Genomic DNA, 17702 nt, shown 5'->3' with positions numbered 1-17702 from the left:
GACTGCCTTGACGAAGCCACCAGTTGATCCCTTTTTTTAGAGAAGAATTTATCATTATAGTATACTTTTGATTTTTCATCTTATCAAAGGAAAAAAACCATTCTTTTTAAGAGATTCGAACTCGAAATTTCAGATGTAAAACTAAATGCTCTTAACTAATTGAGCTACAATTTTTTTTTCCAGAGTAACTTGTTTGCAAGTCAATTGCTTACATTTAACAAATGCAGCATGTGCCTGATGTTATTAATGCATATGATGAACCCTCACCAAATAATTCATAATTGGTACTGACAACTTTTGGTTGTTAGTTGATATGTTTCTTTCACCGTCACCAGCCAAATATTCATTCACACAAACCCTAATAATCATACTGCATTTCCCACTTTGTTTATTATCTTAAATTATAATTTTTTATGTTCACTCGGGGCCGGTTTTTCTGTTCATCAAGGCCACCCACAAGATCGGTTTTTTCCTTTTCTTGAGTCGTCGAGTCAATGATAGTATGTATAAATTAAAAGGAGTTTTAACAAAACATTTTCGGTACTATTCATTTTTACCTTTAACTAACACTATTCACTATACTTAAAAAAAAAATTTCGTTAAAAGAGAAGTTTTTTTAGATTTTCATTAGTTTTCCTTAAATTTAAAAGAGGTATTAACTAAAACCTTCACTACATAGTGTTGTCATTTGCAATCATTACAAGTTGTAATAAACTTCAATTCACTATTCATCATAACGGGGTTGGTTTAGTAGTTGAAGACGAATTCTAAACTTATATTCCACACAGTATGTCCTGGATTCGATTCTTAGCGGTGGAGGATCGCCCGACGGTGGTCATAGGGAGCTGAAATACCTTTGTGAGTATTTTCAACCCTCGAAAGAGGAAACTGACGTAACGAAACCATCAGTTGGTATCTTTTTTAAATAAAAAACTACAATTCAGTATTGAATTAGTACGAACCAAGTCAAGCCTCGAAAGTGCAAGATCTCTTTTTGTCTCTCTTTAACGGTCTAGATTTCCTGATTTGTCGGCTCCAAAACTCCATTGCAGGAAAAACAGTCCACAATTTAGGCACAGAGAAAAGAGTAAATACACATAATCTTTTGCCCAAATCAGCACATTTCTGTCCAAAAAGTCGAAAAACTGTTGCAAAAGAAAAAGGCGCACAAAAGGGTTCTTATTCTATCCCCACATCGCACGCTACTCTCTCAACTAACTTATGAACACTTCCCAAGTCCCAACTTCACGACAACGAACTTTAAGTTAAAAATATTACAAAATTGGAACCCCACCTCCCACTCTCTTAATTGTGCTTAATCTCTACTTCTACTTCTTCTGGGTCTCTGAAAATCCCTGCAAAGTTTCGAGCTTTAAGCTTTAAGCAGCTTAATTTAGCTTAATTAAGCTCCTCCACCGCCGCAGAACTCCCAGAATCCAAAGATTGAAGGAAGTGGATCTGGCTTCTGGGTTTCACGTGAAACAGAGAGAGATGAGAGCGTGAGCTACTTCTGAAGCTTTCCGTTTGGGGAGATGAGAAAGTACTTAATGCAAAAGCAGCTTATTAATTGAGTAATGAAGCGGAAGGCGGGTCCGCAGAAAGCGCAGCACAAATGGAAGAGGAAGCTTTTCACTTTGATTCTGGTGGGGCTCTGCTTCGGAGCGTTGGTGCTGCTGATGCACACTCGCTACAGTAGGATTATGACGCTCGCTTCGTTGCAAAATTCTCAGCAAAATCAACTGCCTAAGATCGCCTTCTTGTTCATCGCTCGCAATCGCATTCCGTTAGAAGTTCTTTGGGATGTTTTCTTTCAGGTAATTAAGTGATTAATTACTTTTTTTAATCTAATTGCCTGATAGGAGTGTAATTAACTTGGCATTTTGTATTAAAGATGGAGTTTTTGTTGCTTTTGTTTTTGGTTGCAGGGAGGGGAGAGTAGGTTTTCGATTTATGTTCACTCGAGGCCGGGGTTTCTGTTCAACAAGGCCACCACAAGATCGGTTTTTTTCTTGAATCGTCAAGTCAATGATAGTATACAGGTGGGAGTTACTATTCTATTTCTTAACTTGAATTCTTAATTCGGAAATGCTATGTCATATGTGTATCATAAGCGCGTTTTCTTGAAGTGATTTTATTAGATACTTGTGTCATGTGTATCAGAAGCGCTTTTCCTAGAAGCACTTTATTATGAACACTTGAAATTTTAATTGAAACTCCAAGTGGAAGTGCTTCTTAAAAGAGCACTTGGAAGTGCCACCTCTCTTGAACGCCAATGATTGCGTTGAGTCTTCTGTTAGCTTCAAGTAATCCATGTCTTTTCTTAAAATCATTTTCCAAGTATTCTTAAGTCTTCTACTACCTTTTTTGCCCAGAGCCTTTGTCTCATAATCGCATTTTCTAACCGGAGCACCTAGGTTAACTGATTTTCTCTCGACCTTATCTTTAATTGCTGCCGCTCCTACTTTACCTCAGATATCCTCGTTCTTAATCATGTCATTTCTCATGTCCTTTCTCCTGTTTTACCTTAACTGATTTTTGCGTGTGTCTTTAATCGCATGTTATAGTTATTTCATGTGTTCTATACCAGGTAGATTGGGGAGAAGCAAGCATGATTGAAGCAGAGCGTATATTACTCAGACACGCACTCGAGGATCCTCTTAATCAACGCTTTGCCTTTGTTTCTGATAGGTGAAGATTGTCTCGACGTTTTTTCCCCTTAGGTTGCAGTTGCATAAATTGGGGCCTGCTAGTTTCTTTCTCATAAAATTTTGTGATTTTTTATCATCTAACAATATTTCAGTTACTCGATCTCCTTTCAGCTGCATTCCCCTTTACAATTTCAGCTATATATATGACTACATCATGTCAGCGAGAACCAGTTTCGTAGACAGGTGAATAAATCACTTCAAATATGTATTATTATTACTGTCATTGTGTATGTTTGAAAGAATCGCTTGTCTGTGGTCTGCAGTCATCAGTCGGTATCTGCATTCTATATAATTGAAGACTAATTTATTTCCGTCATTATGATTTTAATCAATAGAGGGGCCACTTCGGTTTCATCTTCAGAGTGTACACATATTATTAGCGAGCTGCATCTCGATGTGGACCTATTTCATAATGAATCATTTTATGTTATCTCCTAATGATTCGTACAATCTATATCTTTGTATTGTACTTATGATGGACAGTTTTGAAAGCATGTTTAACTATTAACTTTTGGGAGCAGCTTTGCTGATACGAAAGAGGGCCGCTATAATCCAAAAATGCATCCTGCAATTCCTGTTTATAACTGGAGAAAAGGATCACAGGTACGGGTTGGCATGATGAATTGATTGCCTCTTGAATTTCATTGCACCACTAAATAGAAAACCTAATAAGTGCTTCTTATTTCTGTTATGCAAGTTCCCTACAGCTCATCTTATTCGTGTCATTTTCTTTTTCCCGCTGCAGTGGGCTGTTTTGACCAGGAAGCATGCTGAGGTTGTAGTGAAAGACGATACAGTCTTTCCTATGTTTCAATTGCACTGCAAGGTAATTCGGCTTTTAATTGTTGTATGACCACTTGCAGTTACAGCGTTTTTTTTTCACCAGTTGACACATTACCCTGTTTTTCTTTTCTTTGTAATCTCATCAAGTTGTTCCATTTGAAATTTTTTTTTGCTGCTTTTGCTTTCTTTTTTCCTTGTATTTGACATGTTCTATGTGTGGCATCATGCAGAGAAAATCGCTACCTGAGTTTTGGCGGGATCGTCCCATTGTAAGTACCCTTATTCGTCTTTGAGACAATTAAACTTGTATTCAACTACGAAATCAGCTTCCTGGTCAAAGCAGTATGGCACCAATACTACTACTGATAATTTATGCAATCCTTGCAGCCCGCTGATACATCCAAGGAGCACAATTGTATTCCGGACGAGCATTATGTTCAGACATTACTGGCTGTAAGATAAATTTTCTTTCTTTTGGAAAGCTAAAACAGCGGTGATGGTATCTTTTGCATCGCTATAATAGTTTAGCTTTCTAAGAAAGCTATATTTCAATTTTCAGCAAGAAGGCCTTGAAGGAGAACTCACACGTAGATCACTGACACACACGTCATGGGATTTATCATCCTCTAGAGACCGTGAACGCCGTGGATGGCACCCTTTGACTTACAAATATTCAGATGCTACTCCCATGCTTATTGAATCTATAAAGGTACGTATATATTTTTCTTGTCCGGCCACAATTATGTATATGTTTGATGCAGCCGCAACGTCCATTCGCAATTATACAGTAAAGGTTGGATAAATGACACGATGACGGATCTTGTTCCTAACTGTTAGGTTCAACCATCCAAGTCATTAGGAAACCTTATAGGGGTAGTTATCAGGCACAAAGTTATTCTACTACTGGCTTAATGGCAGGAAAATATTACAGTCAAGTTGACGGAAACGACATGGTTGTCCAACAAAGTTTTCAACCTGTGCATTTACTAAGTTTTCAACCTGATGCCATGGTCTAACTGTATGCACATCTTTGATATGCGTAGAGATTTTTCTGGAATGTCATTTGAATTTAATTGTAAATTTGCAGCTGATTTGGAAAGTTAACTTACAGAAACCATCAGAATCCTAATGTAATTTGATGAATTTATGTTCAGGAGATAGATAATGTCTACTACGAGACTGAATACCGGAGAGAATGGTGTAGCAGCAAGGGAAAACCATCTCGGTGCTTTCTTTTTGCTCGAAAATTTACACGGCCTGCTGCTCTCAGGCTTCTTAACACGGTACATTTCAGAATCAAGTCATAGTGCTAATGTTTGTTTTCCCCGACTTTTACTCATCAACATGATTGTGTTCTCTATTTGGCAGACTGCACTGGAACTCAACCGGAGCAACGATTAAAGTCTTACCGCGGTGAAGTTTATTTTCCGGTAAACCGGCTAATGTTTGATACATATTAGGAAATAGTAATTAGATTTGCAATGAGAGGAATAAACGAAAGAGGGGGGTTGTGTATATTTTGTGGGGGTGAAGGTGTTTATTGTGGTATGTATTCTTTTTAGAACAAAAGAAAAATAAGAATCGGTATTGAAGTGATTGGTTGTATGGGGATTTAAGTCGAGAGGGTGACAGATTCATTATCACCTCATGCTGAGGTCACATTAAGTACGCCTCGAGCCCTCTCGAGTTAGGCTGGCATATTGCGCCCAGATCAAAAAATAAAAAGAAACCATTGCATTCTTTTGTTGATTAGGAACTTTCAAGTCTTCAATATTTCAAATGTAATGGTTGTATATAGGGTTTTGGTCTTTGCTTCAATTTTCTTGGATCTACTCCAATACAACCCCACAACGGTGTTCCGCCTTTGCAGCCTGCAGTTGCGGAGACACAGTGGGGCCATTGTAGTCAGTTAACTCGAATAACTTGTATTTTTTTTCAAAGGGCAAATTGTTTGATATACCTCACTAGTTTTTCTTCCTAAGAGCCTGTTTATCAAGAATGACTCACTACTTTTTCATCCTAAGAGCCTATTTATCGAGAATGACTTGTACTATTGTGCATGAGACAAGGACATCAAAGTGGCGGTGTCTCGAATTAATAATTCAAAAGGCGTGATGTGACAAAATTAAAATAGATGACCACTCCTGCTAGATTTGAGACACCGCAAAAGATAAGTTGGGGCATTGCTTCCCCATTTTTTACTAGTAACGACTGACACCCACGCAAAAAATTGATGAAATTTTTTAATTATAAGCTTGCTTGGGATGGATAAGTTAAGACAGTGAGTTGAAAGTCCCAACCGCCATGACTCTCGCATTGATTGAAATAGTTCAATTCAGGCCGAACACATTACGGAATAATAAGACCGTCTTTCTTTTAGGTCATCTCCAATCGAAGGAGGGCCAGAGGGCTCCCTTTATTCCTATAGCCCTCTAAAAAATTATATTTTAATGAACAGTGTTATGCCATATTTTATATCATTTCCAACCGAAGGACCAAAGGGCTATAGGCCAAATATAGCACTTTGACAAAAAATCATCTCCAACCGAGAGGGTCAAAGGGTCATAGGCCAAACATAATTTATTATTTTAATTAAATTAACATGGTTAATTAAATTAAACTATTATATTAAAATAAGGTTTTTGGATATATTTTGAGTGTCACTTGTCGCCAAATGAATAAGCCTTCGAATTTCTTATCTTTATATAATCTCAATAATTTTTTTATAAGATTTTGAGTGACACGTGTCGCTAACGTGATTAACTCTCCAGGTTTCTTATCTTTATGTAATCTTAATCATTTTTCAAATAAGATTTCGAGTGACACGTGTCGATAAAGTGAAAACTTAAAAGTATGTGAGAAATTGTGTAGGAATGACTTAGGTATTTATAGGAAAAAAAATTAGAATTTTTTTTTTAAATTCGTCCAAAAAAAATTCAAATTCCAACGGTAATCTGACAGCAGCCGTTGGTATTCAAGTAGGCTGAGTTGGAGGGCTGGCAAAATGTCAAGCTTGATATTCTGGTGCTGGAAGGCTAGCTGGAAATGGCTAGCCTGTTGGCCTGATTTGGGGGTTTTGGCCCGGTGGGACCCACAAGCCATTTTGCTTAGCCCTCAGTTGGAGACAATTTTCGTATCATTTCAAATTATTTTTAACCCTATGACTCTTTCACCAGGTCGGTTGGAGATGACCTTAGTTCTTGGCCCAGAAAATGCACGCTAAATTTGGTATGAACACCGAAAGGATTTTTTGGCCCAATATAAAACCCAAAGGCCTTTCATCAAGATAGTCCAAGAAACATAATAATAAATAAATTAAAAGAAAAATAATAAATTGTTGTAGGCCTATTTGATTGAACTATCTAAATGATTAAAAAGAGAGAGGGTGCCGACGGCAATTAGAGAGATGAGAGAGTGATTTAATTATGAGGTATGTTTCGTATCATCCCATTGTACTTTTATTTATACTAATAGGATAGACAAAAACCTTACCCATTTAGGATTACAATGAGTCATAATTGTCATAATTGTCATAATTGTCCTAATTGTCCTACATGAGTTTTTATATTTTGTTGCATGATAGCCTTGATCTCTCTCACTCTCTCTCACTCTCTCTCTCTCTCTCTCCCTCCCTCCCCTTGTCGTATTGTTGCTTATACAAACTTTGCATGCCGTGTTGTAGAAATGGAAGGTGGGGGATGGATTTTGGTGGAATTTGTCACTCTTGAAATGTTATTCCTTAATGGTTAACCTATGTCGTGAGAGAGGAAGAGAATGTCAAATTTGAAGTGCCGCCAAGTTTTGATTATATAGGAAGGTTGGCTGTGTGCATCGTTTATTCTTCGAACCATCCTAGTGTAGTGCGTCTCTATGCATTGATGTGGTTAATCATACCCAGCTGACTTAATTTTCCATCTGGCCAACGGATGCCACCATAACTGATTCCCATGAAGATTATCTTTGGCTGGGAAGTCTTTCAAACAGGAAGCTCAATCTGAAAAGTGGTGATATGTTTCGTGTGCATGCAGAATTTTTTGGAACATAGGATGATCATCAAATTAAGGTGAAGAAAACAAGAGTGAATTTTGTAGGATGGGTTGACCTCCAGAAATTAAAAAAAAATGTGGAATATGAGCGTGTACCATGTGAGTCTGATGATGATACTGATGAGGAGGACTATTAGACTATACCATATAAGTTTGATGGCGACACTGACGACGGTACAAAGTTAAGCGATCACTCATCTGATGAGGTCTGCAAAATATTAAGGTTTGATCTCAATAGCTTTGACGATGAAGAAACAACAATGAATTGAAGGAAAGCGCAGTAAAGAGAATTGTAAGGAAGGTACATAGACATTTACTACAAACTGCCAATGCACTTATGAAGCACGAAGCAACTTGTTTATAAATCTCACCCAATCAGGTCATTTTTCTCTATCTTTTTGCTCTGTAAAGACCATGAAAACATGTTTTTACGTCGCAATTTCATTGTTTCTAAGAGTAATATTGGAGGTTGGGGCCATGCTCGCTAGTTAGGGGTCTTTTTAAGATTGTTCATATGGCTCAAAGAAGCGGTTCATGCAGAAGCATACGCCTTTTTTTTTTCTTTTCAAAAAGCATCCATGAGTGGTTTTTTAGAATGTGCTTGAGTTTCTAATAAAAATTTCAATGTGGTTATAATAGAAGCACTTCTAGCTTAAGCACTTTCTAGAGAAGCAATGTCACGGGTCCTTAATTAAACATAAGTAACTTATCATCTTATCAAATATAAATTAATGATTTCCAATTTGATCAGTGACATCAGAGAAATTTACATGTAAGTGTGTCAACCGGAACAAGCTAGCATCGGTTTTGACAGAACCCGTCACCAATGCATTAGTTAAAAGTACGTCAGAGTTGAACCCGTTCCTAACAGAAACACCGTGCCCACAAGTTCCAAGTCCAAAATAAAAACTGAGCACAAGCAGAGATAGAACTAACAAGCGTATCATCATCAGGGTTAACGTGTTTTAGCAATAAGTGGTTAGAGATATTTTCTACAATTGAGAATATGAATTTGTTTTTAAATGTCATATGAACTTACATACTTTTTTTTCAAGTTGTCATATAAACCACCGTTAAAATACAATAACGTTGTGAAACTGATCAAAGTTGGGCTACAGTTTTCTCAAAAAATACAAAAAAGGAAATTGCATCATAATTCGTAAAGCATTTATACAAATTTGTTTTTTTTTTTATAAATTTGATAGTAACATTTATACAAATTAAACTATGGGAGAAATAGCAATAACGCGTAATCAGTGACATCATTGACCAATGATAGTAACATTTATACAAATTTGTTTTTTTTTTCTATTTTTTTTAATTCTTCCTCTCAATTTAATACCCAAGATCTTGTATTAGCTTCTAAGACTCACTAATCCACCAAAAATAAGGAGATTATAATCAGACTTTGACTTTATACGTCTTTAGGAAGAAAAAAAAAGGTTGAGTATTGGTATCTGAATTTAACAAAACGTGAAATATGAATCATTTATGCCTAATTGTATGAGAATTTTCAACAAAATGAAGCATGGGAAACACATGTCACATGCTTGATTTGATGGTAATGCACGAAGGGCGAATCCTTTACATTTTGTCACCAGGAGCAATCTAATTATACGGTTATAATGCATTTCAGAAGCATGGTTGAATTGAGCTTAACTATTCACCTCGATCAAATCTAATTTATTCCAAACATTTTCGATGTCAAAATATCTAATCATGATGACTGAGGCATTTAGTTCATATAAATCTTGCAGTTGCATGTTGAAACTTACTTTTATATAATTTCAAATTTTAATTGTCAGACGTGGAGGATTGTTTATTGAGAAAATTATTGAAGACATCAGGGGACTACTGAAGATGACAAACTTAAAAGAAGCCAAACACTCAATTGGAATAGCTTTTCAAGTGCAAGACTTCAATACTCAACACTTAGATGTTGGACTTAGATGTTGGAGGTTCACTTAATGTTCAAATAATTGGAATTTCGGTTATGGATGGTATAGGTAAAACAACGTTTGCGAGAGTCATTTGTAACAAATATCCGCATAGTTTCAATGGTCAATGTTACCTTGAAGATATGAGGAGTAAAAAGAAAAATATGGATGTTGTGCAAGAACAACTTCTTCGAGATATTTTGAAACAACTTGACATCAAGGTAAGCAGTGTTGTTGAAGGGACCAAGGAGATAGAGAAAAGACTTGGAAGCATGAAGGTACTTGTCCTAGTTGATAACATAGATGATGCAGACCAATTAGATGAATTGGCGATAGAACATGAACCGTTTGGTCAGGGCATTAGGATTATTATAACAACAAGAGATGAACATGTGATAAATATACAAAAGGTGGATAAAATGTTCACACCTTCCAATCGTCATCATCGGCAATATTCACAGCTTTCAACAAGAATGGACATCCACATTTTTTTTGTACAAGAACTCCTAGATTGTTTTTTTTTTGTGTAACCAATCTCTTCTAACCTTTGACCATATGCTACAACACACTTATATGGCGGATATGTACCGTTTCTTTCACAGGAAAGTGTTAGTTAAGGGTGACTCACAATCTTACCTTCACCTCCTAATCAGATCTTATAATAACAATTACCATATTATTCAAATCAGATCTTATAATAACAATTACCATATTATTCATCTTTCCTAAAACAGACATACTGGCTGTAAGATAAATTTTCTTTCTTTTGGAAAGCTAAAACAGCGGTGATGGTATCTCTTTCATCGCCATAATAGTTTAGCTATATTTCAATTTTCAGCAAGAAGGCCTGAAGGAGAACTCACACGTAGATCACTGACACGCACGTCATGGGATTTATCATCCTCTAGAGACCGTGAACGCCGTGGATGGCACCCTTTGACTTACAAATATTCAGATGCTACTCCCATGCTTATTGAATCTATAAAGGTACATATATATTTTTCTTGTCCGGCCACAAGTGTGTATATGTTTGATGTGGCAGCAACGTCCATTCGCAATCAGTAAAGGTTGGATAAATGACACGATAACGGATCTCGTTCCTAACTATTAGGTTAAACCATATTCTACTACTGGCTTAATGGCAGGAAAATATTACAGTCAAGTTGACGGAAACGACATGGTTGTCCAACAAAGTTTTCAACCTGTGCATTCACTAAGTTTTCAACCTGATGCCATGCAGCCATGGTCTAACTGTATGCACATCTTTGATATCCGTAGAGATTTTTCTGGAATGTCTGAATTTAATCGTAAATTTGCAGCTGATTTGGAATGTTAACTTACAGAGACTATCAGAATCCTAATGTAATTTGATGAATTTATGTTCAGGAGATAGATAATGTCTACTACGAGACTGAATACCGGAGAGAATGGTGTAGCAGCAAGGGAAAACCATCTCGGTGCTTTCTTTTTGCTCGAAAATTTACCCGGCCTGCTGCTCTCAGGCTTCTTAACACGGTACATTTCAGAATCAAGTCATAGTGCTCATGTTCGTTTTCCTCGACTTTTACTCATCAACATGATTGTGTTCTCTATTTGGCAGACTGTACTGGAACTCAACCGGAGCAACGATTAAAGTCTTACCGCGGTGAAGTTTATTTTCCGGTAAACCAGCTAGTGTTTGATCCATATTAGGAAATAGTAATTAGATTTGCAATGAGAGGAATAAACAAAAGAGGAGGTTGTGTATATTTTATGGGGGTAAAGGTGTTTACTGTGGTATGTATTCATTTTAGAGCAAAAGAAAAATAAGAATCGGTATTGAAGTGATTGGTTGTATGGGGATTTAAGTCGAGAGGGTAAAAAATTCATTATCACCTCATGCTTAGGTAGGGGTGGGCACGGGCCGGGCCGGGCCCAAAATTGAAGGGACCGGACCGGACCCGCTTGAAAATACAACGGGCCGGGTCGGGACGGATTCTACTATTTTCAAACTGAGAACCGGACCTAACCCGGCCCGTATAAAACGGGCCGGTTCCTACGGGTCCAACGGGTACCCTGTTTTTTTTTTTTCCTTCTAATTTTCAGTTTCTTCTCCAGCTTCTCTTGCTCCTCTTACATCAAAAAATAACAAACAAACAATAACATCTGAGAAGATGTATCATTCAGAATAACATTGCAAATATGATAAAGAAACAGACAAAATCAAAGCATGGGTCATATTGTAATCCACTACAGAAACGAGGTGTTCTCAGTTCTCTCCCATTTGAGCATCTGGCAACAAAAGAAAAACGGAGAAAGCGCCGCCGGAGCATAGGCTGCACAGATCCAACTTCCTCGCCAGAGAGAGAAAGCTTGAGTTGATCACGTTGTGCGCCTTCTCAGTTCTCTCCACCACTCCCCACTGCAGCTGGACGACTCAAACGTGGAGATCCGGTCGAACCCCAAGCTATCCTTCGAGCACTCGTACCCACAAACCAAGACCATCTTCATCCTGGACAAGGAGTGCCAAAAGCCAGACATGCGATTGAAAATTTCACAACTTTTCACAAATTTTGTAAATCAAAATTAAGAAATTGACGAAATTGGAAGAAATTAGGGAAATGCGTTACCTCGGTGTTGAGATCGGAGGAGGAGACAGAGGAGTTGGTGGGGGAGGAGGGTGGCGACAGCATATCATTTCTCGGTGGGGTGTGGGGGTGGTGTGTTTGTGCTCCGGGAAGAAGAGTTGCAGAGATGGGGGGAGAAAAAACAAAGCAGAAGAATGAGGAAGGTTCGAGCGATTTTGTTACGAAGACTGAGAAATGGGGTGTGTGTGTGTGTGTGTTGGAGATTGAGAAATGTCACGGCCCATGGGGAGGAACAAAAGAAGTGGGCTTGGGAGGCTGGGAGACAATAACAGTACCCAACAAAGGGGTTTTTTTGCAAACGGGCCGGTCCGGGTACCCATTTTTCTACACTTTTGGAACCGGCCCGAACCTAAAATTTCAAAGGCCCGCCCCGCCCCGCCCCGTTTCTCTTTTTTAAAATCCGTACCCGCCCCGAACCGCTAATACCCGCCCCTACCCGCGGGCCCAGGGCCCGTTTGCCCACCCCTATGCTTAGGTCATATCATGCACGCCTCGAGCGCTCTCGGGTTAGGGTGGCATATTGCGCCCATATCAAAAAATAAAAAGAAACCATTGCATTCTTTTGTTAAGTAGGAGCTTTCAAGTCTCCAATATTTCGGATGTAATGGTTATATTTAGGGTTTTGGTCTTTGCTTCAATTTTCTTGGATCTACTCCAATACAACCCCACCACGAGGTTCTGCCTCTGCAGCCTGGCAGTTGCGGAGACACAATGGGGTCATTGTAGTCAATTAACTCGAATAACTTGTATTTTTTTTCAAAGGGCAAATTGTTTGATATACCTCACTAGTTTTTCTTCCTAAGAGCCTGTATATCGAGAATGATTTGTACTGTTGTGCATGAGACAAGGACATCAAAGTGGCGATGTCTTGAATTAATAATTCAAATGGTGTGATGTGAAATAATTAAAATAGACGACCACTCGTGCTAGATTTGAGACATCGCAAAAGATAAGCTGGGCATTGCTTCCCCATTTTTTACTATTAATGATTGACACCCACTCAAAAAATAGATGATTCCCTTTTTTTAATTATAAGGTTGCTTGGGATGGATAAGTTAAGAAGGTGACAGCTGAAAGTCCCGACCACCATGACTCTCGTATTGATTGAAATAGTTCAGTTCAGTCCCAACCATCTTACGGAATAATAAGATTGTCTTTCTTTTAGGCTATCTTCAACCGAAGGAGGGCTAGAGTGCTCCCTTTATTCCTATAGCCCTCCAAGAAATTATATTTTAATGAACAATGTCATGCTATATTTTATACCATCTCCAACCAAGGGGGCCAAAGAGTTATAGGCCAAACATAGCCCTTTGACAAAAAATCATCTCCAACCGAGAGGGCCATATGCCAAACATAATTTATTATTTTAATTGAATTAATATGGTTAATTAAATTAAACTACCATATTAAAATAAGGTTTTCGGACATATTTTGAGTGCCACTTTTCGCTAAATGAATAAGCATCTAGATTTCTTATCTTTGTATAATCTCAATAATTTTTTGTATAGGATTTCGAGTGACACGTGTCGCTAATGTGAGTATCTCAAGATTTCTTATCTTTATGTAATTTCAATAATTTTTCGGATAGGATTTTGAGTAACACGTGTTGCTAAAGTGAGTAGCGCTAAAGTGAAAAGTATGTGAGAAATGGTGTAGGAATAACTTAGATATTTATAGGAAAAAAAATTAGAATTTTTTTTTTGTTAATTCGTCCAAACAAAAAAAATCAAATTCCAACGGCAACATGACGTCATGCTGACGCCAGGTAGCTGTTGGCATTCAAATGGGTTGAACTGGAGGGCTGGCAAAATGTCAAGCTTGACATTCTGGCGCTCGAGGGTTGGCTGGAAATGGCCAACTTGCTAGCCTGATTTGGGGGGTTTTGGCTCGGTGGGGCCCACAAACCCTTTCGCCTAGCCTTCGGTCGGAAACGATTTTCGTGTCATTCTGAGCTATTTTTGGCCTTATAGCCCTTTGGTTAGATCAGTTTTAGATACCTTAGTTCTTGGCCCAAAAAATGCACGCTAATTTGGTCCGAACACCAAAAGGATTTTCTGGCCCAATATGAAACCCAAAGGCCTTCCATCAAGATAGTCCAAGAAACAGAATAATAAATAAATTAAAAGAAAAATAATAAATAAATACAATAAAGAAATCCAAAGTCCTATCTAATTCGGCTTTTACGTCGCAACGCAGCAAGTTTAAATCATTAACTTCGTCGAACTTCAATATAATATCAATTTCCCAAAACCCGAAAAGGAGCATCCAAAATCTCGGTCCGCGGTTGGATTTCCTCGATGAACACGACGTCGTTTCTGGACAAGCAGATAATGGATCTGTCGCAGGGATCGAAGCAGCAGCAGCACCAGAACGACGACTTCATCGACCTGATGAAGATGAACACCAACACCAACAACAGCCGCCGCAAAGACGGCGGAGGAGAAGAAGAGCATCAGGTCGGCGGTACCGGCAATGGAAATGGGATTTCCAAGAAGGAGTTTCAAGAGATGCTTCCCAGCTACGATTTCCAGCCGATTCGCCCCGTCGTCGGTGCTTCTTCCCCGTCGCGGAGTTTCGATGCTGCGCCCAATCTCGGAGGAGGAGGAGCGACTAGGGCTTGGAACTCTGGCGAGTCCAAGTCGAACACTGCATCTCCAATCCGAGTAATAATTTCTTCCATTAACTACTTGATTTCATGTTTGCATTTGCGTGTAAACTCGTCATAGTGATCGGAAGTGAATCGGAATCGCGGAGCCTTTTCTGCTTCTTCGATTTTCACTTGGAATTGAATTTATCTTTTAAAGTTGGATGTCCAATAGATTATATGATGATATCAAGAATTGTTGATCTAATTGAATCTCAAGTTTCTGTAAAGCTACATTAGTTTGCTTGGGGGATTGAGTGATCAGTCAGTTGATAAGAACAAGTAGGCATTCAATACATGCATCAATATATATGTTTGATTCTTTCTGTAGTGAGATTTTGTATAGTTTTGTTTGTTGTTAGCATATTGAAATTTTGGGGTTTGTTGTTAAGGGAGGATTATACCGAATTTTCCCGTGGGCGGAGCCTGTCCTAGCATGGCGTCTTTTTGATTGATCTTGTTTCGATTTATGTTATGTGTTATTTAGGAGTAGATCGGTTGTAGATGATGTTATTAGAAGCATTAATGTGTTGTCTACCATGATGGGCTTTTATCCTAGTTGTATACAATTGGAAAGGGATATGTGAGCGATAACTGTATGTGGGTTTTATCGTGGTTTATTTACATTTACACGGTGCTACTCTTTCCTTGTTTTCTACAGAATTATGGTTCAATGGATTCCCTTGAACCTGGAAAACTTATTTTAGAGAAGGACCGCAATGCTGCAATTGTGTCAGAGATTGACCAGACCATGAAGAAGCATGCCGATAATTTGCTACATATGTTGGAAGGCGTTAGTGCACGACTAACACAACTAGAGAGCAGAACCCGCAATCTTGAGAATTCTGTGGATGATTTGAAGATATCTGTTGGAAACAATCATGGGAATACTGATGGAACGATGCGACAGTTGGAGGGTATTCTTAGAGATGTATGTTGCCTCTTTACCGTTCTTTTTTGGTGTGAACTTAACATCTTGGTTGCATTTGTTCTTCTGTTCATCTTGGAGTATTTCATCTATTCATCTGCAGGACCAGCATTCCTGCTTAAGTTTTTGTCTGTGTGCTATACAGCCAATTCATGTCTACTAATGATGTCAGAACTAAACAGAGAGTGGAAGCAAAGTTTCCGATCCCCCATGCTTTAACCAAATCTGAAATTCGTTTAAATCTATCTTCTAGGCATTTAAATTGGTAGTTTTGGGAAACATGTTTACCCCAGCAAGACTACTCCAAGTATGATTACAGAAAGGTCTTGTTAGTAAGGTTTACTGCTTTTGGTTGATTTAGCATGAAAACCGGACGGAAGTATTTTTATTTACCATCCCTATGTGTTTATCTGTTTCTTTTTGTTGGCCAATGCGTTCATTGAACATTCTTCTCTCTTTGGTTTTTGTCAACATCACACACAGGTGCAAACAGGTGTTAAGGATATGAAGGATAAGCAAGAAATAGTAGAGGCTCAACTGAATCTTGCAAGGATACAAATGTCCAATCCCAAGATAGACCCTCAACCAGAACCTCAGAATGCTGGACATGTGGATTCTGGGCAGACACCTGCTTCTGCTCCTCAACATTCTCACCAACAAATTCATCCCCCCGTGAACCTTCCTCCCTCAATTCCTGCTGTCTCTCATCCAAATGCTCCTTCCCAACCTATGCCCCAAAGTGTACCACATACAGTTCAGCATCCAAATCAGTTCTCTCAGAACCAGATCCCTACCGTTCCTCAGCGAGACCCTTATTTCCCAGCGCCTGGTCAAACTCAAGAAGCTCCAAATCAGCAATACCAATTACCTCCAGGCCAGCAGCCAGTTCCCCCTCCTCCAGTGCCACCACATCAACAATTTCAACCAGCCACTCAACCACGGTATTCCCAGCCACCGCCTCAGCTGCCTCAACAGCACCCTTCGCTTGCCCCTGTTAATCCCTCTCAGATCCAGCCTACACTAGGCCACCATGCTGAAGAGTCGCCCTATATTCCTTCCCAGAACTACCCACCTACTCTTCGGCAGCCACCTTCTCATACGCCCGGCAGTCTTCCCCCATCCCAACAGTATTACAGTCCAGCTGCAAATGCATATGAGCCACCACCTAGCAGACCCAGTTCAGGGTATCCTTCCGGGTATAACCCTCCATCTGGGCTTGGTGAATCGTACCAATACGGTGGACCACCTTCTCAATATGGCGGTAGCTCCTCAATGAAACCACAACATCACTCTTCTTCTGCTACAGCTCAAAGTGGAGGCAGTGGTTACCCACAGCTCCCAACTGCTCGGGTGCTACCACATGCCAATCCTACTCCATCTGGGCCGGGTGGCAGTTCACCTTCATCCGGTAGTGGAAGCAGAGTACCCATTGATGATGTGATTGACCAAGTGGCAACTATGGGGTTCTCCAGAGACCAAGTCAGGGCCGCAGTTCAGAAGCTGACAGACAGCGGCCAGGCAGTTGACCTCAATGTGGTGCTAGATAAGTTGATGAATGACGGGGATGTTCAGCAGCCCCGAGGTTGGTATGGGCGATAGTATGGTGTGGGTTTCGGACTGATGTACATGACGTATCACTTGTTTCTAGATCATCTATCGCTTGGAACTTAGGAGATTACACCCCTTTATGTGCTTTGCTTTTTCTCTTGTATTTCATTTCTCTTGCTCAATCTCTCTACCTATCATTTGTGTATTTACTCGTAATAAGTGGAAGTGGTATGTTGTGTTATACCACTTCTTTACTCATTGTACAATTTCATTTTTGTATTTTTTATCTTACTTGACAATGGGTATGCGTAACTATTCTAATATATTAGAAGGGGTCGAACTCGATTGGAACGAAGGCTCAATGTCCTGGTCAACTGGTCTAATCCTGATTGGAAGGTGGAAGGAAGCAAGCGTAGTGTTCTAGTCAATTGACCTAACTTCGATGTGGAAATGGATGTATTAAGGTGCCATTAATAAAGAA

General features: G+C 39.1%; 2 protein-coding genes and 2 long non-coding RNA genes across 4 annotated transcripts; 3 read left to right on the top strand and 1 right to left on the bottom strand.

The window, feature by feature from the left end:
- The first annotated feature begins 1112 nt into the window (after positions 1–1112).
- Positions 1113–5231, top strand: LOC103411151 (glycosyltransferase BC10-like). Its single transcript, XM_008349793.4, has 11 exons — positions 1113–1814; positions 1926–2039; positions 2588–2688; positions 2820–2891; positions 3230–3311; positions 3454–3534; positions 3722–3760; positions 3879–3944; positions 4051–4200; positions 4646–4774; positions 4860–5231. The coding sequence occupies exons 1-11, from the start codon at positions 1575–1577 to the stop codon at positions 4890–4892; spliced, it is 1107 nt and encodes a 368-aa protein (XP_008348015.2). The 5' UTR covers positions 1113–1574; the 3' UTR covers positions 4893–5231.
- A 5070-nt stretch (positions 5232–10301) lies between these two features.
- Positions 10302–11301, top strand: LOC108172691 (uncharacterized). Its single transcript, XR_001789249.3, has 3 exons — positions 10302–10461; positions 10861–10989; positions 11075–11301. It is a non-coding gene; the product is annotated as an uncharacterized lncRNA (long non-coding RNA).
- Positions 11302–11618: 317 nt separating this feature from the next.
- On the bottom strand, positions 11619–12289 carry LOC139188154 (uncharacterized). Its single transcript, XR_011571370.1, has 2 exons — positions 12084–12289; positions 11619–11965 (listed from the first exon to the last, which is right to left on the bottom strand). It is a non-coding gene; the product is annotated as an uncharacterized lncRNA (long non-coding RNA).
- A 1978-nt stretch (positions 12290–14267) lies between these two features.
- On the top strand, positions 14268–17576 carry LOC103429015 (uncharacterized). Its single transcript, XM_008367157.4, has 3 exons — positions 14268–14764; positions 15407–15676; positions 16157–17576. Exons 1-3 carry the CDS (start codon positions 14399–14401, stop codon positions 17270–17272), a joined length of 1752 nt encoding a protein of 583 aa, XP_008365379.2. The 5' UTR covers positions 14268–14398; the 3' UTR covers positions 17273–17576.
- The last annotated feature ends 126 nt before the right edge of the window (positions 17577–17702 follow it).

This window comes from Malus domestica, chromosome 09, assembly GCF_042453785.1.
Source record: "Malus domestica chromosome 09, GDT2T_hap1".
Classification (NCBI taxonomy): Eukaryota; Viridiplantae; Streptophyta; class Magnoliopsida; order Rosales; family Rosaceae; genus Malus; species Malus domestica.
This window is presented reverse-complemented; position numbering and strand designations above follow the sequence as displayed.

Excerpts from the sequence above, each read along its gene's own strand:
- LOC103411151 (XM_008349793.4), top strand. The coding sequence starts at position 1,575 with ATGAAGCGGAAGGCGGGTCCGCAGAAAGCGCAGCACAAATGGAAGAGG. Across the intron at positions 3,761-3,878 it reads TTTGGCGGGATCGTCCCATT|CCCGCTGATACATCCAAGGA; the intron begins GTAAGTACCCTT and ends CAATCCTTGCAG. Across the intron at positions 4,201-4,645 it reads TGCTTATTGAATCTATAAAG|GAGATAGATAATGTCTACTA; the intron begins GTACGTATATAT and ends ATTTATGTTCAG.
- LOC103429015 (XM_008367157.4), top strand. The coding sequence starts at position 14,399 with ATGAACACGACGTCGTTTCTGGACAAGCAGATAATGGATCTGTCGCAG. Across the intron at positions 14,765-15,406 it reads ACACTGCATCTCCAATCCGA|AATTATGGTTCAATGGATTC; the intron begins GTAATAATTTCT and ends TGTTTTCTACAG. Across the intron at positions 15,677-16,156 it reads TGGAGGGTATTCTTAGAGAT|GTGCAAACAGGTGTTAAGGA; the intron begins GTATGTTGCCTC and ends CATCACACACAG.